General features: G+C 42.6%; 1 protein-coding gene across 1 annotated transcript in view; it reads left to right on the forward strand.

Annotated features, from left to right (window-relative positions):
• Itk (IL2 inducible T cell kinase) overlaps positions 1–26,184 on the forward strand; it is a 59,590-nt gene that overhangs the window by 20,896 nt on the left and 12,510 nt on the right. Inside the window, exons 2-13 of the mRNA XM_003473285.3 lie at positions 755–859; positions 2,607–2,688; positions 4,178–4,306; positions 7,908–7,948; positions 11,881–12,032; positions 15,581–15,646; positions 16,837–16,891; positions 21,278–21,360; positions 22,757–22,890; positions 23,262–23,336; positions 25,062–25,233; positions 25,683–25,899. Of these exons, the coding sequence (XP_003473333.1) occupies positions 755–859; positions 2,607–2,688; positions 4,178–4,306; positions 7,908–7,948; positions 11,881–12,032; positions 15,581–15,646; positions 16,837–16,891; positions 21,278–21,360; positions 22,757–22,890; positions 23,262–23,336; positions 25,062–25,233; positions 25,683–25,899 (1,311 nt within the window). The remainder of the gene's footprint in view (positions 1–754; positions 860–2,606; positions 2,689–4,177; positions 4,307–7,907; positions 7,949–11,880; positions 12,033–15,580; positions 15,647–16,836; positions 16,892–21,277; positions 21,361–22,756; positions 22,891–23,261; positions 23,337–25,061; positions 25,234–25,682; positions 25,900–26,184) is intronic.

The following is a 26,184-nucleotide window of genomic DNA, read 5'->3' on the forward strand; positions in this document are numbered from 1 at the left end:
TGAAACTATTTTCAATAGCAGCCTAATTCTAGGCTCCTGCAAAAGGCTTTTGTGCTCCAAAAAGATTTTCTTTCCTTGTCCCACTGAGTGAGACATCCTATCCCCTTCTCCAAACATGAAGTCCCTTAGAAAATGCATGATATGTAACATCATTATACATCACAAACTAGCATATGAATGAATTTGTTATCCAGAAACTATATCTGCAAAGGAATGAGACATGAGGCCAGTGAGATTTGATAGGGAGGGGAAAGGAGTAGAGAAGAAACAACTGTAGAGCACAGACAGGAATATCATGCAGAGGTGTCATTGTGGGGCTGGAATAACTGAGGAACAGCAAGAAGCCAGTTGTAGAAAAAAGAGCTATCACTAGCAAAACACATCAGCAACCAGGTCAGGCCTGAGCTCAACTGCTGTCTAAAAAGTCATGGATTTGCTTATGCATGGTTCATTCTGCATTGATCACACTACCCATACCAGTGATGAGTTCTGCAAATACTGCCATTTGTCACCAAGGCAGTAGGGCATTGATACTGTGACTCAGTAGCTAGAAATTGGTCACCTCATCAAGAAACAATTCAGATGGCACATTCTCCCATGAGTCTGTTCCAAGTCTTTCTCAGATTGAAGGCCAGGAGCAGTTGGTTTACAATGCTGTCCTAGAACTTTTCTAGTACTAGATTTCTAGAAGCAGCTCTAGTCCAAAGCTTCAGCTTCTCTCTTACTTAAATGGGATGTTCTGTTCTTCTCATAGAAAAAGCGCACCTTGAAGGGCTCCATCGAACTCTCCCGAATCAAATGTGTCGAGATTGTGAAAAGTGACATTAGCATTCCATGCCACTATAAATACCCATTTCAGGTAAGTTCATTGTCCTAAAGTGGACAGTTCCCCATTCCCTGGGCCATGGTTAAATTCCTGTCATTGCAAGAGAAAGTGAAAAAGGCGTGATTCCAGTCCAGACTTAGAATTTAGACCAATCCTACAAGGAAACTTGTGCATTGTTCTTCCAGTCAGTGACATTCATTCATCACTTGTTCCACAAAGCCTACGCACAAAATCTTGAAAAGGCTGCTATTCTTCTTCCCTTTTTCTCCCCTGCCTCAATGAAAGTCCTAATTACTCTGCTTCTGGGAGAAGAAAAAGCTTTTATCAATGACCTCAAGCCTCGAGTGCTTTAGATACAGTTCACTCATGAGGCCACAAATTGTGATCCAACGTTAGAAATTTCTTGCCATTTTCAAGGGGGAAAGCCTCAGTTTTTACAGTCTGAGGGCTATCAGAAAATGGTGTCTTGTCCAAAATCTTAACCACTAGCAATATGTGTTTTTTCCTATTTCATTGTAAACTATTTAAGATTAAGTGGTAGTAATATTCTAACTCCCTGGTCACACTGGTCACATTGCCTGTGTTCAGTGGCCATATGTGACTAACAGGGCTAGTATTGGACAACACTTTACAGAATATTTCTCATTGCAGAAAGTTCTACCGAACAGTGCTGAAGGCTGTCCCTTTGGAACCTTTGTCTGGGTTACCACCCTTGGTATTTATGGCTCCAAAGGTGATACATCTCAAGTGATACATCTCAATGCCTCATTGTTGCTTGGCATCCTGAGGGGTGAATATTCTGTTTTTAATGTGGTAGAGAAAAGTGACCCCTGTCAGTTGGAATTTTTAGGACTGAAAGTCAAAGGAATGACATTGGTTTCCCAGTTATTAAAAATCTCAGTTGCAAATGAGTGCATGAAAAAAATGATGAAATTCAAAGATCTGTGCCCTAATTGATAGTATTATACCAGTGTCAATTTCCTGCTCTAAAAATGTACTGAGCACTAGCCGCATAAGAACTGTTCTTAGCTTGGAGCCTTATAAGAATAGGTGACAGGTTATCTGTCCAATCTTGATTATACAGGTTGTTGCCTGTGATTGGGTCTAGGGTAAAAGCTTGAGACCTTCACTAACTTTCAAAGGGAGAAATATTTGAAATCAGGCCGCATGCCTGTAATCCCAGCAATCAGGAGGCTGAGGCAGGAGGATCACAAATTTGAGGACAGCCTAGACTACACAATGAGTTCAAAGCCAGCCAGAACTGCATAGCTTGAATCTGTTTTTTAAAAAAAGAGCTGGGTTTATGTAAGATGTTATCAGTGGGAAACGTGGGTGGAAGCATACAGGAACTCTGTAGTATTTTTGGAACTTGTGAATTTTAAACTATTTTAAAACAAGAAAGGTTTTTTACAATTCTTATTACATATTTGTCATCTAACAACTTTTACATATTCTGGCAGAATATTTTGTTAATCCCTGGAAACTTAAGAGAAATAACTGTGCCACCTAAGCAAGCGAACTTTCTCCTGCCATCTTAACTTAGCAATTTCTTTCCTTGTGGCCTGAATTTCTGAGACCCCGAGCTGGGAGGGTCACTTTCTGATTTCACAGCACATAAACACCTAGCTGAGAAGGACACTGGTTCCCTAGTCATCCAGATTTGCTTATGTGATGACAGGCACTGGAAGCCCCATGCTCAGCCCTGTAGACTAATTAGAGCTGTTGTTATTACATCTTTGGACACCCTGCTCACCTGGACTCTGTGTGTATGTTTCTCTAGGTTGTGCATGACAACTACCTCCTGTATGTCTTTGCTCCAGACCGCGAGAGCCGGCAGCGCTGGGTGCTGGCCCTTAAAGAAGGTAACTAAACTCTGTGCCATTGAGGTCACTGAAACTCTTGATCTCATGGTAGACACAGGTTCTGTGATAAAATACAGTGTGGTTTGAAAGCCCCTGATTTCAAATATTTCTCCCTTTGAAAGTTAGTGAAGGTCTCAAGCTTTTACCCTCGACCCAATCACAGGCAACAACCTGTATAATCAAGATTGGACAGATAACCTGTCACCTATTCTTATAAGGCTCCAAGCTAAGAACAGTTCTTATGCTTTTAAGTGGTTCATTTTAAAGGATTACATTTACTATCTAGGCTTTTAAGGAAAAGTTTGCCAAGTTCTGGCATAGTGACCAGATAAGAGTCAGGCTTTTGAGTTGGATGACTCCTTTCCACATAGTCGTTTCTTGGGCCAATTCTTAACCACCCTGGGCTTCAGTTTCCATGTCTACTAAACAAGGAGAGTGGCAGTAATAACAATACTTGCCTCTAGGGTCAATCCAAGTATAAATCTTAACCCATATTCAGCACCCAATAAATATTAACTAGTTTTAAAGTCACTCAGACCGTCAGGGTCTTTCTTAAGCCTTACCTACCTGCAATATAATTAGAGCTAGCACAGTGTCAGAGTCCTGTGATGTAGAGCAGGCTGCTAAGGTGAAAATCTCCAGTTATCAGTGTATAATCTTAGCCAAGTCTCTTGACCTTTATGAGTCTCCATTTCCTCAGGTATGAATTTTGACTATTAATAGTCATAGAGTTGTGAGAGCTAAGTGAATTAGGACATTAAAGTACTTAGAACAATACCTAGCCTCAAAACACCACTGATCAATATTCCTGATTATTATATTATCATTCTTCAGCCCAAAGCATCCCATGTGTCCGGAAGTCTGGGCTCAGGTAGTATTCTGTCTATAATGAACTATGGGAGCTAAGGATACAGAGGTCTGAAAAATGGCAACAAAAAGTCTGTCCACTTCCACAGTTGCTGTGTGTCTCAAGTGAGATATGAACAGACAAGTGCTGGGTAAACTGGAAAGTGCTCTCACATAACAGCTACAAGAATGGACCTCACCATGTCCACTGGCCAGCCTCCCTGTGTGAATGGGTTTACATGAAGGATATTGAGGTTAGAAAAAGTGCTAGAAATGAACTGTCTAGTTCTGTGGGGTTTACGCCTTTTTTTTGGCAGTTCCAGAAGCCATTTTTTTCCTACCAAATTCTTACCTCAGAGCCACATGTCTCTAAGGGACAAAAGCAAAATTGCTGTAGTTGAAGGTGAAAGTAGTGATGAGGTAGAAATCCCGTCCTCTCTTCCGATTACTGCTAATGCACCAGTGGGGTCCATTGACCTAACAATAAGTTTACCAGTCTCATTGTTTAGCAGCGAAAAGGGAGGCTCAAGATGATGGTTCACTTGACCCAAAGACACACACAACCAACTGGAGGCCTAGCCAGAGAGGAACCCTAACAGAATGGTGTGGAAATAACTCTTCCGCTGGTGTCCATCCCTTTCAGAAACAAGGAACAATAACAGTCTGGTGTCCAAGTATCACCCCAATTTCTGGATGGATGGGAGATGGAGGTGCTGTTCTCAGATGGAGAAGCTTGCAACAGGTTGTGCCCACTATGATCCAACCAAGAATGGTAAGACTGGGAATCTGCTTTCATCTTTGTAAAACCCTGTGAAGACAAAAAGTTGTCAATGTCCTGCCATTGAGAGTGTCATTGACTGAATGCTACATTTTCAGAGGAAAATCCTCTTCTGTCTTTCCTACCAGCCTGTTTATGCTTTTTCACCTCAAAGCTCTTGCCTTACATCTCTTGGCTACTCAGAGTGCATCCTTTGACCACCTGCAGCAGCACACTCTAGAAAATTACTAGAAATGCAAATTGTCTGGTTTCAGCCGAGATCTATTGGATCAGAATGTGACCTGGAATAAGATCTCCAGGAGACTCATGTGGACAGTAAAGTTTGAGGAGCACTGCTATAATCTCATATTAGGAAATTTAATCAATTTAAATTATAGACACAGTCTTAAGTAGTACAGAATAATATTCACTTGTCTGTTACAATGACATCATATGACACACATGTCTATAATTACACAAATTTCAACTGTTTTATTACACAAGTTCAACTTGGGAAAGACGAGAGAAAAAAGAAACTTCATTTCATTGTGTGGCTTCTTCCTACCCCTCCAAATTTGCCCTCTATCCTACCCAATCTCAGAGAAAAAAGAGTGCACACTCTAACTGCAAAGTGAAAAAAAGTAAGTTGTTTATCAGCGTTTGATATGAGAGGCTGAAGTCCTGGTGACTGGAGTGCAAAAGCTGATTTTATGTTACGTCTTGACTTTGGGACCCTCACTTCCCTGTCTAATGCACGGCCGCATGTTTTATATCTTGTTTCTCACAGCGCTCTGGGGTGGGTAGTGTGATGTCAAAGACGTGGCTGACCTTGAGCAGTTAAGTATGTGCAGGGCTGTACAGCCAAGAAAGGCTCCGCCAAACCATCCTAGACTAGCAGGCTGGGGCAGGAGGATTGCCACAAGTTTGAGGCCAGCCTGGGTTCTATAGTGAGTTCAAGGCTGGCCTGAACTGCATAGCAGGACCCTGTCTCCAAAAAAAAAAAAAAAATAGGAATGATGGCCATGCAAACTCTTTTGCACCATTTTCCTCTCCTCCCAACCTTTTTTTTATCAGTTACCTTTTCTCATCTGTCAACTTCTTTTTTGCACTAAGTTTACATATATTAGATTGACAACCCACAGTGGACGTAACACGTGGCTGGGTTTTCCGTGGCTTCCTGAGTCAGTAGCACTTTTAAAACCACCACTTCTCACCCCATACCTTGGGGGGAAAAGTCTTATAAGGGTAGCAGCTCTTTGCCTCAGGAAAATCACATTTAGCAAGACTTAGAAGTTAGTGATCCGCATTTTAATCCTGTTAGCCCTACTCACAAGAGCCTGTATTTTGTAGAAAAGAAATGAAAGGCTTGACATCAGTGGGATCTATCATACTAACAGGAGGGCATGGGCTTACTTCTGTAAAAGCCCTCTGCAAAGCTAGTGATCTACTCTCTAAATTCCTGCCAGCACTTCCTGTGGGCCTCTGAGGGGCCTCTTGGCCACTGAGGCCTCTAATATCCTCATCTCTAAAATACTGGGGAAGGTCTTAGTGACCTAAGATGAAATACTGTCTCTGCCCCCTTCCACATCTGAAATGCTGTGAGTCTGAGTTTCCAGTTTTCACCATGCATGTCACAGCTACCCCTACACACTGTATACAGGTGTTCTTCCCCCGAGAACTGCATGAGTGACAGCAAGTGTTGGAGCACCCTAATGAATCACCATAACTATGCTTGGTCACAGCAAGCTCCTCTCCACAGGAACCCAGGGGTTAACAACTCTCAGCCACCTCCACACACGTGCCACGCTGGTAATGGTGTTGCTTCTGCACAGCAACATGCTGCTGTGCCCACCACACAGAGAGGCACGTAGCACCTCCTTACACCATCCTCTTGTGCCTTAAATAAATAACCTCACACACATCGTTTTAACTGAAGTGGGAGCAGTTTTTAAGTTTTAAGCTGTGAACATAGCACATGGTCATACGCTTGAGCGGAAGGCTCGTAAGATTCTTAGTGTTGGCACATGGATAGTGCTGGGACAATGAGCCCAGAGCTTTAGAGTAGAAACAACCATCTGGGATGAGTCCTAGCCCTGGGATTTCATGCCTGTGTGATTTGATGTTTTTTAACTGCTTTAGGCCTCTGAGGCAGCTTCTTCATCTATAAATGGGGTAAGGATAATGATATATTGTGGGCTGGTTAAGAGATTTATAGAAGTGGCAGAACATTCCTATCGCTCCTGCTGGTACTTGAGTCCTTGATAAATGGTCTTTGTGTCTACTGGTCTTCCTTATTTGTGGACTAAAGAATCTGCGGCTGATATACAGCTGCGTGTGTGTGTGTATCTGGAAAGAAGCAGAAGTGGTTGAGTGGAAACAGATCCTACTCATAGTCACATCCACTGGCATATCACATCAGTGTCGTGCAGAGGGAGGGGAAGAAAGGGAAGGTGAAAGACCAGGGTCACAGGAAGAAGAAAGAGATAAAACAGAGTGTCCCAGGCTAGAAGGAGCCCAGGCTCATCATGCTGGACCTGGGGGGCTGGGACCTCAGTTTCTTGGCTCCAATCTGAGAGCTAATAGGAACCATGCTTCTAATCATGTGGGGTATGTTAATTATATACCCAAATTAATACCCTGGCCTGCCCTAGCTTAAGGATTCAGCACTGAGCAGGGCTCCAGTATCAAGATGTGAATCTCTCTTGCTATCCCTGCTGTGAGCTGTCCATCTTCAAGTTCACTTCCCATGTGGATGAATGAGGACCTCACACCAGCCTATGGAGCCCTTTCTGCTTATCCCTAATTATTAAAGAGATCTTTGTACTGAACTGAAGCCCATATAGTTACACACACTGCTGGACACACACACACAGCTGTGGCCCACTGATTCCAGACCTGACCTTTGCAGTGCCATGAAAGAGACATAGTGAAAGATGGAGATGAAATGATGAAAGGAGGCACAGAGGTAAAAGGAGAGAGAGAAAAGAAGAGAAAGGAAGAAAGGAGAGAGGAGAGCTAAAGAGAGAGAGGTATGGAAACAAGAGGAATAAACACAGAAACACTGGAAGTGTGTGGTTTGGGGGAGGCAGCAAGAATGAGCAGTCAGATGCTTCAGGCAGTGAAAACCAGATCCCATCCCACTCAGAAAGCAGCACACTGACACCCTCCTCCTCTTTCTCCTCCTCCTCCTCCTCCTCCTCCTCCTCCTCCTCCTCCTCCTCCTCCTCCTCCTCCTCCTCCTCCACCTCCACCACCACTTCCGGCACACAGCAGCATTAGGAAACCAGTGAGTCACCGTCCCCTGAGTCACCTAGTTCCACTCTGGGTGGCAGATAAGTTCATAGAAATCTCTGTACCAGAGGGAAGGGCCCAGGTGCCACCTTCCTCTCCAGTCAGGCTTTAATGTTGACTTCTTGAAGTTTCTGGTGCCTCCTAGAAAAAAGGAATTGGGAACCAGCAGCCTAAAGACATAAAAGGCAGGCTCTGCCAAGGCCGCCGCTGCTTGCTCCGCGTCTCATTACCTCTTCGCAGCCCCTTCTGTTCTTTTCCTCAGGCCCCTTTTCTCTGAAAGCCTGAGTGTCTCATGCTCACTTGCTTTTTCTTTTTTTCATTTTAGCTTCAAAAAAGCCTCTTCCTCCTACTCCTGAAGACAACAGGGTAAGTGAGAGCCCATGTTCCAGGTACAGGAGGAAGTGGGGGCGGCAGCACTCTGGGTCTGGCGTCTGCCTGTGTGTCTCCAGCCCTGGATGCCTGCTGCACACTGCCGAGATCCACGGAACCTGACATGTCACTTTCTCGGGCTGTTCCTTGGTTTGGTCATTAAACATCCACTGCCCTGTTTTCACTCCACAAACACTTGTGCTATCAAACCATGTGTTTACTCTATGGCTTGCCATGTGATCGAGGGCTTTGGAGACCCACATTTGATAATACATCCCGTATTTCACTTTTACTGCCTATGTTAACACTGAATATCTCTGCTGTCCACTTCAGAGGGTAATAGTTTCGTGTTTCATTCCCACTCCCTTTCCTTCCCTCTCTCTCTCTATCCCTCTCTCCTTTCTTCCCTCTTTATTTTTCTGTGGTGCTGGGAATTGAACCTGGGGCACAGGCTAATCCAAACATTAGGCCACTAAGCTACAGCCCCAGGCCCTCATGCTCACTTTAAGTCTGGAGGCAGGAGCTCCAGGAGAGGTTTTGAGGCTTACCTAAGGCCACTTACCTACTTAGCAGGACCGAGTTTCTTCCTGGCATGATGCTCCAGTGGTGCTTCTCAAAGTTTGGTCCACAGAGTCATGGCAGGCATCAGCCTCACCTGAGAGCTTGTTAGAAATGTGAATTCTCCATGGCTACCCCAACCTGCTGCATCCAAAATCCCATGGAAGGAGCCTGTAATCTGGATTTAGATAGGCCTCCAAGAGATTCTGAGGTGCATCCAAGTTTGAGAACCACTGGGCTATAGTGTCTTGACTTACAAGACTTTGGTGGTGCAGCACTGGCTCTAGGGAAGATTATTCCATTAAAAAGGCAGGAAAATGGCAGAGGAATAGGCCTTTACTTTGTGAACACATACACATACACACATTCAAGTAACAGTCCTCTGTTTCAGGGCCTACAGATCCTGCTTTCTCGTGCTTCTTCCTGAAGAATGAGCCCGCTTTTTTCTTTTTATTTTTTTTCCTTTTTTCTTTCTTTCTTTTTTTTCCCCCTCCTCCAGCCAACATGTTGACATTTCAAAGCTGGCATCTTCCCCATCGGCAAAGCTAAATCCTCCAAAGCTCGGCTTGGTTTTGAGCTGTCATCAGCCCACTCGCTCACAAGCCAGAAGAGGTGCACTTACACTGTAGTGGAAGACAAGCTCTCTTTCCTTTCTTTCCTGAGATCTGAAGCCGTGGCAAATCCCCCCACCCTCCCCAGCTCCATCACAGCCCCACTTACACCTGCACTCCTAGGTGCCTCTGCTCCTGCTCCCTTTCAGTACCGGTGAAGGGGGAGTCCATTGCCCCTTGGACTCACTCCATTTGGCTTTCTTGAAGGAGCAGTGTCCATGCCATTTTGCACATCCTTACTGTGGGCTTATGCTTACGTTATAATTTCAAGTACACATCTAAAGCCATTGCAGGGTTTCTCTGACCCTGAGTCCTTGAAGCCACTTCTCTCTCCACCTTCTTCTGTCACTCAAGGGGCATGACATCTCAGGATAGCACCCAGAGAAACAGCATTTTGAAACTATGTTTTTAGGCCTCATGCTCCATGTAAGAATGCATGAGAGGCATCAGTCCTCCTCAGGGAGACAGAGGTTATTTTTGGTCAAAATGGACACTATCCATGGTAGGAATAACTGACAACTGCAGGTGTCTTTTGCTTGTGGGGAGTAAAGGAGCTCAAGCTCCACAGTAAAGCCCAAGTTCCTGTCTTTCTTGGCTCCTCACTGAGTCCTCTAAAGCCCCTCCCAGTCACCCAGAAGAGCTCCCAGAGGCCATTCAGGACATGTCTGCCTTATCCGTTCCCCAGCATCCCTGGGAGGCACCCTTTTCCTGATCCTGCACCCCAGGTTTTCTGTGAAGGCACCTTAGCCCATCAACACTCCCCCCAGTAGGGCCAGGAGAGCCCTTGTGTACAGGAAATGGGGTCTGAGGCCTGTACAGAGTGGCCAGCAAAGCCTCCCTAGCTCATAGGCCTCACATAGTCCTTCTGTTTGTACAGATGCCATCCTTGATTTTTCTAACATTAATCCAGTCGTTCTTGACCATATCAGACCCAGTGTTCCCTTTTGTGACAAATATTTTGTGTGTTTTTTTTTTTTTTTTTTTTTTATCAGTACCGGGGATCGAACTCACAACCACGTGCTTGCAAGGCAGGCACTTATGCCGCTGAGCTAAATCCCCAGCCTGACAAATATTTTGTAAAGTTCCTTTTTGTTATCTGAAAAGGAAGTCATAAGTAATACAGCTATTATAAACACATATTTTTAAAAGAACCTATACATGCCATAATTATAATATTAAGCACAGGGGAGAATTTATATAACACACATTTGTGTGTATAAATATTGAGATATGATTGTCCCAAAGTACATGCTAAAATAACCAGTTACTTTCGCCTGTAAACTGAATCCCATTGAATTTGGCAACTCAATGCAAGTGATATAGAAAGGTTTTATTGGTGACTCAAACACAATGTTACCGCCACTCATGCTATGATTTTCTGTCTTTGCCACATTCTGAGTTAAGTGTAAGCTCCCCTCAGTGCATTTCTGGGAAACTTAATACTCTGTGCCAGCCAGAGGTAGGACCTAGGCTTAAGGTCTTCGTAGACATTATAATTATAAGCAGATTTCTTACCACATGGGAAATCAGGGGGTGTTCACAAGTTTTACAGGATGTGGGACCTACAGAGCATTCTTCAGTGGTCCATGCCCACCAAATACCTATAACCACACTTCAACTTGTAACAACCCAGCTACTCTCCTAGAGATCTCTACAGAAAGGTACCCTATAATTTGAGAATTCTGATCTTTCTCTTCCTGGTGACTAACCAGTGAGCTGGACCTACTGTAGTGTCCTTCCATTTCTTTCCTGTGTCTTCTTCAGATGTCCTTGAGCACTATTTCTCTCTCCACTAGTTCCTCAGCAAAAGCCTCCTGTGCATCCATGCTTGTGTGTAGTGATTAATACACCACCACCATCACACCCCACCCCCGTTAGCTCCTTCAGTTTCTGTTCTGGGGACCCACTCCCTCAGAAAGATAAAACCCTCACACCCTTTAGCTCAGATAATTGTGTCACCAAATACTTCATCGTACTTAGAGAACTTGTGACTTCCTGACACTGTCACTTCCCAGCCAGTGACTCAGTCTGTCTCCATATTTACTTTGTGCCTGAATCTGCCAGCGTGTCACAAGTGTGTTCATCTTGAACTCTGGTGATTGATTTCTGATCTTGTCGTCACACTCCCAATTGTTCATCCCAAGAAAAGTCCCACAAGACAGAGAAGTAGTTCAGAGAGGGTACAAGAGAAAGGAAGGAGCTTGTGTACCAGTAATGCAGGAAGCATGAAGACTGATTTCCCTAAACTGGCCATATCCATTTCCCCATCTGAGCCTGTTTCCTATCCTACATGACAGAAAAAATTTAATGATCTCTTAGAGAAATTTCAGCTCTGAGTCTATGGACGTGGACACACCCACAAATTAAACCAGCCATGCATGGGCTGAGTGACTCCGTAAGGAGCACACCTCCTTCCAAAAGTGTGATGCCTCCAGGAGGGAGGCTGCAGACCAAGACATGGTGCAGACAGAGAAGCTTGTGGGCAAACAGGCTGCTTAGACTCCAGAGTGGTTGAGATTTGCCTCATATAATAAAATCCGATACTGATGTCTTTGCATCCTATTCAGCTGCACAATTCTAGCTCATAAAAAAGGCCGACAGAGGAAAGCAAATAATCTCTGTAAATGCCTCTGTGGATGAAGGAGCCAACCTATTGATTTGGCATAAATCTAGAGTAAGTCATACCTTAGGAATTTTCTGACCTTGCTTTGCATTTCACCTCTTTTTATGTCCTTGCTTGGTTTTGTTTTCCCTTCCCAGCGATCACTTCCAGAACCTGAAGAGATCCTGGTCATTGCCTTGTATGACTACCAAACCAATGATCCCCAGGAGCTAGCGTTGCAGCGTAATGAAGAATACTACCTGCTAGACAGCTCTGAGATCCACTGGTGGAGAGTTCAGGACAGGAATGGGTAAGGCGTCTTTGTGGTCCTTGACCCAGCATGTGAGGTGCCATGAAATGGAAGATTGCGCTGCAGTGATCCGGTCCCACCCTCCTCAGTGTGCCCTCCAGGCCCTCAGCACCCCATAGGGAAGGAACACAGGGGCGAGAGGAGGAGGGGCATAGCGAATGCTTCTTCTTCTCAGAAGGGGCCAGGAGGCAACCACTTGCCCTGCTGCCCTCTGTACCCGTCTTCAGTACTCCGGGCCCCAAACACATCTAAAAATCCCCTGGGTTTTTCCACCAACATCTGCAGTTTGAGAGCTTGGAACTTGTTCTGCCCACCACTATTATTCTTGAGTGTTAAAGTGCTGTTGATGTACACCCATGATGAAGTGCTTATTTTTGGTGGAAGAAAAGTTATGCAGAGATGGCACAGATCGGTAATTATGTCAGGAAGCATCAGAACATACTAAAGCTTTATTTGTTTTGTTTTAAAGGGAATAAATCAAAACAATCAAATAAAATGAAACAGCAAAACACTGAAGATGATATTGGCAAAAACAAGATAGTAGGAAATTTATAATAGTTACTATACTGTATATTGTTAACTCTAAATAGATGCTCAGACTACTGGCTTTAGGTCTGCAAAGTCAATCAAACAATATAAGCATTAAGATCTTTCTTTACTTTAGTTGTTATTATCTCAGCCTGCTGTCCTCTGAATCAGCCAGTTGCTTGGGGTTGGAAGGAATCTTCTCTCCCTGCCTAGGCACCACCTGACTGCTTCCTGATTCTCTCCCACCTGACCCGGACTGTAAAGATTTAATTATGAGTACAATCATTGAACTAGCCATCCAGGTGACTTGTGGATGTAGTAAGGATAAAATTATTATTAATTTAAAAATATGAAAAAGGAAAACATTCTAGCTTTTTCTATATCAATATTTTATTTGAAAAAAATAATGTAAAAGAAAAAAATTCAGACTAGGAATGTAGCTCAGTGGCAAAATGTTTGCCTAACCTGTAAAGGCCCTCAGTGGGATTTCCAGCACTAAAGAAAAACAAAGGAAAGAAGGAAGGAAGGGTTGTAGGTAGAAATATAAAAGCTAAGCTTCTTCTTGACTCCTACCTCAATCCTATCAGTACTTTCTGGTGTGTCCTAGACAAGAAATATATACTGATATAAAGTGTTCTTTTTATATTTGCATTAAGATGATTTAATCTGTACTTTGACTTTCTTTTGACATTAAATGATAAATCTTAGTCATCTTTTTATATCAACACACATATCAACCTCTTTTTAACACACTTGTATACTGTTAGAATGTATGGTTTAATTACAAATATTTTAAGATTTTGTGATAGAACATTTATTGCTCAAGTTAGTTGAGTTTTTCTTGTTATTTTAAACAAGTATGCAATGAATATATTGCATTTGTTGATACAGCCTGGCAATCTTTTGACTACATTATAGAACATTTTAAATTGTTGAGTCAGAGTATGTGACAGTATAATTTTGATAATAATCTCCTCGAAAAGCTTGCCAAATTTACATTGCCCCCAAAGGGTTAGGGATGTGCCAACTCTATTATTAATCAGATAAACGAAGGAAGGGAAGGGAGAGAGAGCGAAATCTGATGAATTAGAAAAAAAGAGGCATATAAGTATTTTTAAAATCAAGGCTTGACTTTTAAAATCCTAAAATTTATAATCTTGAGATTGCTTCTCTTTAAGTATCCGCATCAACCCCACTGTAGGGACAGATGCAGGAGAGGTGAGGTGCGTACAATGTGGTTAGATGGAGAATGGTGGGTTGAAACACAGTAGCTTGCTAGCTAAGAGCAGAACTCAAAACTCTTTAAACTGGAACTTCTCATTCCAGTTGACTAGGAGGGGCAATCTAGATTCTAGACTACCTTGGTCTACAAACACCGAGGTCTTACTCAAAAATGTATCAGTTCAATCACCTGACATTTAGCAACCCTAATGTGCCAGGAACTCTGCAAGGTCCTTCCCCCCAATGACAGTTTGCCCTTCTTTCAGTGGTCTATGGAAAAAGACTCCATCTGCACTTCAAAGGGCAGGGAAGAGGAGCCCCTGGAGGCAGCCTGTGGGGGAACTTGCTAGGTGTGCTTTCAAGTGGCCTGGTTTTGGGAAAGCACATGAATGGGGAGAGATATGACTTGGACTTTAATATCAGGACTCTTCATATGTGACTGTGGTCAAGTCACTTACCTTCTGGGAACCCATTTCCTTATCTGTACAATGCAGATGATATCAGCTTTTTCCATCTTACTGCCTTGAAAAAAAAAATCAGTGAAAGGATGAAAACGAAAGGCTTTGTAAATACTACATATCCCCATGGCTGTGAGGATTGTCAGTTGTGGAAATAGCCCAATTTAGGTTGGCATATTAAAACACAATTATTGTATTCAATAGCAAAATATTGTTTGTTCTACTAATATAATTGTCAGCATATAATGCAGCTAAAAAAAAAAAGACAGAATTAAAAGAAATTCCAAAAAAAGAAACAGAGAAGGATTAGTAAATTTCACAAGCTGATTCCCATTAATTAGCCTTGAGTACCATTTAGGATGATTCTGAACCTAGATGCTTGATCTTCCAAGAAATTGTGCCATGACTGATTAGTCACGATTGTCTTGAAAACAGTTTAGGTCCCTTGATGTTTTTAGGTAAGGGCCAGATGCCTGGAAAACAGAAGGGACTTTGCTCTCACAGAGTATGAATATGAAAGTGCCTGGAAAACTGTAAAGCTATTCATAAATGTAAAAAATGTTGATATGCTTATTAATCTCTGGGGTTTTTTGTGCACAAATACTAATTGCTGATCAAAATTGCCTTCACACCCCCAAATACAGTCTGGCTTTATTTTTTTTTTCTCTTGCTTATATAACTGAAGAAGCTCAATCAAGGAGTCCTTGAATTAAAAACTTATAATATTAAATGGGAACATCTTTTAGGGACTGTGGTTAGAAAGTAGTTTCTTTAATTACATTAGTTTCCTGGCTATAAAATGATGGCACTAAAGTGGAAAAAAGTACTGATTATCACACACACACAAAGTTTCATTTTGAAAAATAGAATCTAAATATATTTGTTTTTTGGTCTTTTTGAGTCAGGGTCTCTCTATGCAGTTCAGGCTAGCCTTGAGCTCACTTTGTAGCCCAGGCTGGTCTCGAACTCAAAACAACCCTCCTGCCTCAGCCTCCCAAGTGCTGGGATTACAGGCATGAGCCACCACACCCTGCTCTGTAATATTTTTTCAGTAGAAAAAATTTCACAATAAAGAGAGATAGCAAACAATTTTTTAAAGTAAAATGGACATTTGTTATGTATTATATTTGAATAATGAAATCTATTGCTTTTAAACAATAACAAGCTTTTGTTACTTCTACCAATTCTCTTACTCTAAAACTTTAAAATACATCTTATCGCAAATGTCAAATACTCTGAGACTTCTTCACCTGGAACTGACTTTTGGTAGACTGAACCTACAAAATGGAGATGTATTAATCAGCTCTGTATTAGTCTAACCACCAATTTTCTTTTTAACAGGCATGAAGGGTATGTACCAAGCAGTTATCTGGTAGAGAAATCTCCGAATAGCCTGGAAACCTATGAGTAAGATACTTTGTTTTTGGAAAAAATACCTACTACCTAGGAATCCTCCCTTGCTTGAGAAAGTTGTGGTTGACTATAATAATCAGATGGTTTCTTTTCTTGATATGCTTTCTTCTCTGTTACTATCTAATCCGCTAAACAATAAAAGAAAGAGGATGGGGTTGATATGCTATCTTCTTCTTTTATCAAAGGAATGATTCTCAGGTATCTGAGAAGATTGCAGTAAAAAGAAAAGATTCTATTGGGAACTCCAGAAATATTGAGGAAAAAAAAAACCCTATGAAAACTGGCTCACATATAAACTGATATAAAACTTAGTTTACTGCATGTGTTACTTCCAATACTAGGACACCTTAAACCAGTAGGCATTAAATGTCTGTTTAGCCTATTAAAAGTGTTTATTTGTAAGCTGTCATTTAGGAGGAAAGCTCCCAGAGGTATAATTTTAATGGAAGTCCAGAATGTTTAGTGAAATTTGAGTGCACAGTACAAAGAACCTACCATGCACACCTGTGTCCTAGTTCAGAGCCCTCAGTGATTCAGAAGTAGTTACACAACCATTGCAATGCTTATGCATACAGCTCACATCTTGGATCCTAAACAACACTCCCCACTGAAAAGAACCAGAACTCCTTGGTGAAATACCTTGAGCATTTTGAGGTTGGGACAGGAAAAGGACAAGATGAAAGTTTTACTTATTTTCATCAGATTATAAAATTATAAAAATAATGCAATTACTTTGCAAAAGATTTGGAAGACCGGCCTTAAAAAGAAAAATATGGCAGTTGTTTTAAAAGGATATTTGCTGAACTTTCAAATTGGTGTTAACTTTTTATAGCTGTACTAACACTTTTCTACTTATAACCACCCACTGACTTATGAAATAGAGAGGAAATTAAATGTTTTTGTAAAACTCTATCATGGAAAATCTCCAACATGCACAAAAACAGAAAATAATATGATCAATGCTCCCAAACCCAGCATCAACAATTATAAATATTTTGCTAAATCTGATCTCTTTGTGCCTCTCCAAGTGAACATTTTACTACCTAGAAATGAGTAATGCGTTTGCTTTTGAGTTAGAAAACACTGATAGAAACAGAAAGTGAATAGATGATTTGTCTGGTGTTATTTTTTCTCAATTAAAGCTTAAAAAATACTATTGACACATGACTTTTTCCTGCTTCCAGGTGGTACAATAAGAGCATCAGTCGAGACAAGGCTGAAAAACTTCTTTTGGACTCTGTAAGTCTCCTTAACCTATCTGTTGAATTAAAATAAATGGCTGCATACTGTGGCTATGCCAATGCAGTCGGTTGGCATGTTAGAGTAGCAACAGTTTTCATGTCCAGGGGCAAATATTCTGGAAGGTTTCTTGACCAGCGACCTTTAGGGAGGAAACCGGGGGAGAGCTCCAGACCATGGTAACAGCACGGCACCTGCGGAGTCTCCACCCTGGGAGCTATCAAGACTCTCGCGGTACGCCCACTGCCCTGCTGGCTCTGGAATCAGATTCTGCGTGGCTGGTCTGTGTGTTCAGAGGAAATGTGGCACTTGTTTTCACTTACTTTCCTCCTCAGCAGTTTTTCCTCTAAAGCCATTCACTATGAACAGCAGGACTGACCTTACCCAGGAATATCAGGATGAAGGGAGAGGGGTGCAAGAAGGCACAAAGCGAGGTGAAGTGAGGTTGAACTGTGTTCTGGTCCCTGTTCTCCAACTCAGTAGGCTCTGGGATAATTTTTCCTCTTCTGGGATTGTGTCCTGTCTGTGTTGCCTCCTCCAAGATGCCTTCCATACCTTCCCAGTCCCTCATCACAAAGTGTTGTTTCTGTCACCTTGGAACCTCTTGGTGCAATGTTACTATTTCTCCAATGACTCTGTTCTTACTCTGTCATGGCGCTTTTGATTTCCTCTCCTGACTTAATTCCATCTAGTTAGAGATGTAGTTCTTAAAGAGTAGGTACTTAGTAAATCACTTAGTACCCTTTTAGTATCTCACACACCGTGTGGCCTGCATCTCAGGCAGGAGCCTTATCCAAAGCATCAGTTTATCATATTTGTGTGATTCTAAGACACCATCAGAATGCGCTGTCAACTTAACAGTAGTGTTTCAAGATAAGAAAGGACCCGCCTCAGAATGAAAGTTGGCTGTGTATCAGAGGCACTTGGAGACACGCTGCATATTGCAGCTGGACAAGGCTACAACCATCAATCTGTCTTTTTATCACAATTTACCTTTGGTGGAGATTATTTTCCATAAGGTCACGTTTGACTTGCATAGACAGAAAGAAAAAAATATATATTCCTAACACAGCCAACCTGTCTCAGGTGAAGATGGGCAATGGAATTCAAGCGTCCAACAGATAATATACTACAGCATGTAATAATAATGACCAATCATAGCCCTAATAGTCCTTGTACTGGGATTGTATTCCAGGAACAGTTCTATGCGCTCTACTTAATCTTTTCAGCAGCCTTATGAAGGTACAGACAAGGAAACTGGTGTAAATCAAGAAACATCTGGAATTCACAATGTTAAAGTCCCTTTAGAGAGCATCTGGTTCATGTACTTTATATTAAAGGCAGATAAATGAGGAATAAGTTCAGAAAGAAGATCATTAGCATAGTTTGGACTAAAACAGGGATCCTTCTTCAAACGTATGTGGCACACACAGCCATTAATGAAGACAGTATTAATCAAGGAATACATGAATTGCTTTCCATTTTTCTATCCCACCAGAGGTGATACATCACCTACTTTTTTCTGTTGTTACCCCTTTGTTTTTCTGGATAAGGTAGCAAAAGATAAAGTGAGACCTTGGGTATGTCCCAAGGAAGTACTTCGTGGCTGCACTGCACAAGCCAGTGCCCCCTTGCATAGCAGTGGAACAAGTGCTGACCTCTGAGGTCCTTGTGCCTTGGTTGTGACTATCTCTGAGCTCCTTGAAGGAAGTGGGCAGTAAAGCACATGCTACACTTTCATCGGAAACCTTGACGGCCTCGGTTCAAACCAGAGCTTCCTGATGCTATCATCAAATGCTTCCCACAGCAGCTACAACGTGCTCTTCAAAGATAACTTAATACCTATCAGCTCATCAACAAATAAACAAATGTGATAGATCTGGATGATGGAATGTCAATCTGCCATAGAGGAAGTGAAATATTGCCCTCTGCTATGACTGAAGTGAGCCTTGAAAACAGTATGCTAGGGGCTGGAGATTTAGCTCAGCGGCATAAGCGCCTGCCTTGCAAGCAGGCAATTGTGAGTTTGATCCCTGGTACCGATAAAAAGGAAAAAGACAAAAAAAAAAAAAGAAAAGAAAAGAAAAAAGAAAACAGTATACTAAGTGAAAGAGGCCCATCACAAAAGATCCTATGTTCCTATAGACCAGAAATTGCATAAATTGCTGACCCAAATGGACAAACCAAATTTTTGAAAAATCAGAATTGAAAAGAATGATTTGTAAGCAAAAGTTAAAAGGGTTTTTGATATTTTATCGAATAAAGAGTTAACATTTATATCCAAAACAGGATAAGTAAGAATCTGTTGGGTTTCCTTCTCTTTACTCTGCTCAAGATCCCACACACAGCTCCTCGCAGATGATAAATCCACAAGAAGGCCAGCAATGTGCAGAACATTGCATTTTCCAAAGATTTATAACAGTCTCCTGAATTTAAAAAACATGATATGTAAAATACCTAACATAACCTTGATGTGTGCAAAAGACAAAGTGAAAGGACTGTTTGAGGTCATCTTAGAGAAGCGAATGTAGTAGCTTTCTAATTTTGCTGAATTCTTCATCTACACTCAAGCCGCAGCAAGAGAGGGCAGCCTGAGCTCTCTGCCTGGAAACGGAAGGCTGCAGATGAAGAGCAGAGATCTAATCTGAGTGTCCAGTTCCAAAATAGATTCCTGAAATTTCCAAGGCAGATCAGAGAAGTTTGGGGATTTCAAGAGTCTGTTTAGTACTCAAACTCAAAATTTGTAAGTTTGACCAGGATGTACAATGATGTAAGAGCAAAGCATCTCCCACTTCCGTCCCTTACAGGGTTACAGCCAAGTTATAGGAAGCAAGCATGACTCTGTTGTGAGGATGAGCTTTTTAACCATCAGTGTAAAGAGAGAGACTACTGATTGGGACTGTTAAAAAGATTAGTTTTTGTTCAGTTAAATCAGCAATTAAGCCAGCAGCTACCAAACCCACAAATGCATGAGCTCATATGGCAAGTTTTCAAAATGTCCAGGAACCAGGATCCCCGTGCTGGAGATCTTGGTGCTTAGGCACGGGGTGGGGAGCATATTCTGTTACACTGTCATATTTTTTGTTTTCAGTTACTTCAGAGGATTGTGCAAATGAATGATTTGGGTCACATGGGTTTAGGGGGCGGGATCACATCAGTGGTTCTCAATCAGGAGTGAGTTTTGTCTTCTGTGAGACGCTTGATATGTAAAAGTAGAGGCCAGGATACTACTAAACTACCAAGAGCGCACAAGATGACCCCACCTCCCATGACAGAGAGAACAACTGGGCTGAGGTTGGGAGAACCCTGGGGTGGATTATCTTTATAAGATTCTTTTAAAAGCCATGAGTCTACATTTCAAACAATTACCTTGATTTACATGCATGTGTATGTGTGTGTGTGCCCATGCCCACCTTTGGGACCAGAAGATAGATGGGTTTATGTTGTTCTACATGATATCTAGTTTGTTCTGTATACTATTAGTGTATACCCACCACATGAGACCCCTGTCTGACTCTGACCTCCACTTAGGGCTCTCACAATGTCTATATTAAGTAAATAATAGGTTTTACAAATATTACCAGACAGAGTTATAGCTGGGTGGGAACAGAGCATTATGCAAGAAGGACTTAAAAGAGAGCTCAGATTTTTAAATTCTCATCAAGAATGAATAAGTTGGCATATCTATTTGCTTATGCATATTTTGTCAGAGCTGGCAAAATTTCCAGAGTTATGAGAGGTACACTCTTGGGGTGCTCCATTCTCCCAGCTCCCCTATGAAGCCAGGAGCACAATGCTTTTCCTCCTCCCCTGCAGCAAAGTCAGGACCTGGGAAGGGCGTGAGAAATATATTTCCATTAATGAACTGATGACGCTTCCAGGAAAGGAAGTTTTGTGCCTGTGTAGGGAATGGAGAAGCGGTTTCCAAATCTGCAAAATGGAGGCCTCATGTAGCAATAGCGTGGCTATGGGCTTTGCTCATATGCCAAAGTTCAATTCCCAGCTCTGCTACTTTCTAGTGTCGAGCAGTGGAAAAGCCACTTAAGCTCTCTGACACTCTGTATCCTCTTTGGAAATGGATGATGATAATGTCCAGGTTGCAGTGTTTTAGAAAATATCTGCAGAGTTCAATTCATGATGAGCCCTAAGAGGACAGGATGTGAGTCTGTCTGTTCTCACTCATGGCTAGAGTGAGCCCTAGAACTTGACCCATGCAGGATCTCAAGAAACAGCTGTGAAATGAATGAGTGAAATGGTAGCGACTATTACTGAACATCTGATCTGTGCCAATTAGTACTTTTTCCTTTCCCGAGAAAAAAGTGGAGCTGCATGCATGGGCCTGCTTTTCTGAGATCACTAACCTATCTCTCTTTCCAACCAACCCAGGGCAAAGAAGGAGCCTTCATGGTCCGAGATTCTAGGACTCCAGGAACATACACTGTATCTGTTTTCACCAAGGCCATTGTAAGGTATGGTACTGACCCAGCCACGTAGAGAGGGAGACACTACTGAGGTGGGGGTGGCTTGGGTTACACACAGCAAAGTCAGACAGTGCAGAAGGTAGAGGCTCCCTGGAAATGCTGTGGTCTGAGAAGGTCAAGGCCACAGAGGTTCAGAACAGAACAGAAGGTACTTAGAGCCACAGCAAGGGATATGTGCCAGTCTGTCTTCTTCTGCATCAGTATGCCTAAGAGCAGAGGTCTCAAGAAGCAAAATACTCAGCCCTACATTTGATGAGACTATCATTTCATTCCATATATAAAGGAATAAAATTGTATTTCCAACTGGAAGTGAAAATGTATAGATTCCAGTTCTGTCTCGACTAATAAACTCTATTAATTGCTTACTGTGTGGCAGGAAGTTTGCAATTTCCAGTCCTAAGAACCCCTGGGAGCAGGCATTACCCTTACTCAGCTCTCACAGAAGAAACCAGGAGCTCAGGCACTCAAAGAGCTGCTGGTGCCTCCCTAAGCCGGTAGGGCTGGAGCGGCCATGCCCCCTCCCTGTTCCAGCCTGGCAGATGACAAGAGCCTCACCAGCAGCATTTGCTTTCTTCCTAGAAAACGGTGTCTAGGGGCCTATCTAGCTTTGAAAGCTCATTAATAATAATTAAACAACTTGGTAAGCCCAGAATGCAGTAATTAAAAAAGGAAAGGAAGACAATTTTTGAGGTGTCCTTTGGGAATGTTTGTCAGAAGATAGAGGACATAAACAGAACCCAGGGGAAGAGCAGCATTTAGACAGGTGATGAGGAGCAAGCCACTGTCTCTGGAAGGGAGAGAACACAGTGAATGTCACAGAGGGGTTGCAGCTCTGTCATAGCCAGGGGACAGGGAGGAGAGTGACCTCAAACCTGTAAGATGCAGTAGAGATGAGAGAATGAGAGCTCAATTCTGGTTTGGGGGCCCCCCAGATCACCTGAAGTTCTAGAAATTCATAAGGATGATCCCTCATGCATAAAATAACATTCATTAAGATAATTTTAGCAAAGCAATATTGAAAAATCCACAAAAGGAAGAGGCATATTGGGCAAAGTCCATAGGAAACTAAATGCAAGCTTTTAAGAGACCTGTTGGAGTGGAGTCATGCAGGATATGCTTAATTCCTCCAGCCATGAGTTGTGGCAACACACGTGGAGTATTGTCCACTCGCCCATCCACCACTGCACTGCTGGCTAGTTGGGCCAGGTGCAGCCTCAGAGAACTTCTGAACACCACAGAGCTGGCACCAGCAACCAGTCTGTCCAGATTACTGTATATCTGCCATGCTTGTGGGAGGCTATAAAGACGATACAAATCTGGCAATAGTAGATGTTTTATGTCTCGATATTTTTCTTAATAATCACTGTGCCTCATTTGTTTAAAGTGAGAACAGCCCCTGTATAAAGCATTATCACATCAAGGAAACAAACGACAACCCCAAGCGATACTATGTGGCTGAAAAGTATGTGTTTGACTCCATCCCTCTCCTCATCAATTACCACCAGCACAATGGAGGAGGTGAGTTCTTAAGGCAAAGCCAAAGGGGGACACTTGCAAGGAACTTAGAAGGAAGTGATGAAAAGCCCACCTGGCTTCTTCATTCCAGACAAGCTGGCCTTAAATAATAACTAGATAGGCAAGCAGAAAAGGGTGCCAAACGGTTGATGATCTCAGCCATCTTCCATGAGCAAACTGTGCTATGGAAATAACTCTCACTGCCTACCTGTCCGTGTGTGTGACTCTGCCCATGGATAGTGATACCAGTGGTTAGACTTGGGGATTGTTTTCCAGAATAAAAGGGGCTTTTACATCGGATCTTTTTCCCAGTAATTTACTTTGGATTGGTTGCTACAGCAAAGCCCTAACCTTTGGCTTCTCAATCAACCCAGGCCTGGTCACTCGACTCCGGTATCCAGTTTGTTCCTGGAGGCAGAAAGCTCCAGTAACTGCAGGACTAAGATACGGTGAGCAATAAAACAAAAGAATGTTAAGCATTTGAGCTAAAACTCGTGTCTCTGAAAGTGAGGGACAAATTCTGAGTGGATTTCCACAAGCCTAACTATTCCCAGACTTCAAATGATCCTTAAAACAGGAATATATATATATATATATATATATGAAACTCTGAGTATTTTACAACAGTTTGTTTAAAGTGTATGTATGAGCACATAGACCAAATCCGTATCCTCTAGCTTTAAGGAACAGTTTGTCAATGTAGTGTTTATTAACAATGTAGTGCCTACTTTGAACAAAAGGCTCTTCTAACGCTTTTGGAATTGTATTAGAAAGAAATGCCTTAGGACTGTGTTTCTATGTATTTTCTAGAACTTTTTTATTATCCAGTTTGTCAGGCATTTTGCAAAGGCTATGAGCCAGCAGTATCCAGGATGTTTGCATAGCAGAATATTAAAAGTTTTTGAGAACTAGGGATGCAGATCAGTGGTGGAGAATGTGAAATTGATTTCTAGCAGTGGGAAAGAATACAAAGTTCAGTATGCTTTCGAGGGTGGCTCAAACATTTACCTGGTAAGCTCTAGGTCATGAGTTTAATTCCTGGTACCAAAAACATAATGATAATAAAATAAAAGCCTTTGGCACAGGGTGCATCTCCAGCAAGGCAGACCCTACCAAGTCCTTTTGTCCTAATGACCTGCTTCACTTATTTGGAATCATCTGCCTGGAACTTAAAACCATTTGAATTTACATCTCTTCAACAAGACCATGTATCTTTTTGTGTATCATAGGTTGGTGGTTCTCAAATTTCAGTGTGCATCAGCACCTTTTGGAACACTGATTAAAAATGTTAACTGCAGGACCCTGCCCAGTACTTACCAAAACACACACCCCGAGAGTGGAGTCTGCATTTTAAACAAGTGCCCTGGATGATTTTGATGAAGGTGGACAGAGAGAAGCATTTCCTCCCTAACCAGCAGCATGCCGGGCGCACAGCAGATACTCCACACAGTTTGCTCTTAAGTGTCTCCCCCAAAGAGAGAAGTCTGGCTATTTCTGGTATTAAATACCGAACATCAGGAAAATATAATGCATCTTATTATCCTTATGAAAATAGTCACCATAGAATCCTCAAGTGCTGGGTGAGATCTCAGAGATTATCTGGTCACTCATGCTGTCACTGGTAAAATTGAGCTCACATCCTTTCATTTGTTTATCAAATATTTATTGAGAACTGGCCATGTGCTGGGCCCTGTACCTTTGTACAGTTCTGTCTGAATGTGTCTCATTAACCGCTGCTGCTGCTTACCCAGCAGAGTTCTGTGTATATGGTGGATGATTCCAATGGATGGGTAAATGAATGAATGAATGAGTGAGTGAGTGAGTGAATGAATGAATGACAAACTCAAATGAAATTTGTCCTATGTGAGAAATAACCATAAAAATTTATAGAAAATGATTGGGTCCTTGCAATAATCCTTTTATTTACTTGCTTTCGTATCTTGATGAATGTCATTCTTCTCCTTTCCACATTACTTTCACACACACATTTCTAATGATTTTGAATGCATATTCCATATTACTGGTTTGGGGGGAAGATAATTATGTGTGATAGTTCCAAGTTTAGAATTTATACCATTTGCCATCTAACTATAGGCTAAATTTCTAGCGAAGCCTATTGTTTTCTGTACCCCCATAACTCATTTTCTTGCTTTGAAACACTCTCTCTCTTCCAGGAAAATGGGTCATCCATCCCTCAGAGCTCACTTTTGTGCAGGAGATTGGCAGTGGGCAGTTTGGCTTGGTACATCTTGGTTACTGGCTCAACAAGGACAAGGTGGCTATCAAAACCATCCAGGAGGGGGCTATGTCTGAAGAGGACTTCATCGAGGAGGCCGAAGTCATGATGTGAGTGGTGACAGCAAGGCTCTGTGGCCACCTGGAGAGGGTGCTTGCTGCTGGGTTCTTTATGTGTCACTCTAATGTCACACAGTGTCCCCTCCCGATGCAAATCCCAGCAGCAGCTTCTGTTGCACAGAGAACCGTGAACCTCCTCACTCTGGTTTAAAAGGCCTGTGTGGTTGGCCCTGCCCACCTTCGAAATTCATCTCCTACTCATCTGTCCTCTGATCTGTGACATGCCAGCTGCACTGCCTCTGTTTCTGTTGCCCGCCAGCTGATTCTCAGCCATCTTCAGGTCTTGACTCCAGTGACACTGTCATTTGCGTGAGTGGATGGAGTCTTGTCTCAAAACCATGAGTTGGACAAAGTGGCATTCAGCTGTCTAGTGCTGTAAAATATTCAGCATTTTTAAAAGCCTGAGTTTGGCCCAGCTCACCCTTGTCTTTTTCCTCTAGGAAACTCTCTCACCCCAAGCTGGTCCAGCTGTATGGTGTGTGTCTGGAGCAGGCCCCCATCTGCCTGGTGTTCGAATTCATGGAACACGGCTGTCTATCAGATTACCTGCGCAACCAGCGGGGGCTCTTCGCAGCAGAGACCCTGCTGGGCATGTGCCTGGACGTGTGTGAGGGCATGGCCTATCTGGAAAAAGCGTGTGTCATCCACAGAGATCTGGTACGTGCGCATGACTTGCTGTGGGAGGAGGAAGGGACATGGCCACTGAAACGCAGAATTACCGGGGCTGAGAACGCATTAGGAAAGAGCAAACCACACACTGCCTCTCTTCCCTTCTTAAGCTGCTTCTTTCCGTGCCCACTGCAGGAAGTCCTGGCAGGAGAATGTTCTGTGAGCACTCACATCTCTGCTCTCACCTCTCCCTTCCTCCAACTTACACTCTGAGTGTTGGTTTGTGTTCGTCCACAGTGGACCTACCCACCACTCCTTCTTAGTCTGTCTGAG

This window comes from Cavia porcellus, unplaced genomic scaffold (assembly GCF_034190915.1).
Source record: "Cavia porcellus strain 051 isolate PalLab524CR breed Dunkin Hartley unplaced genomic scaffold, mCavPor4.1 scaffold_19, whole genome shotgun sequence".
In the NCBI taxonomy this organism is placed as follows: domain Eukaryota; kingdom Metazoa; phylum Chordata; class Mammalia; order Rodentia; family Caviidae; genus Cavia; species Cavia porcellus.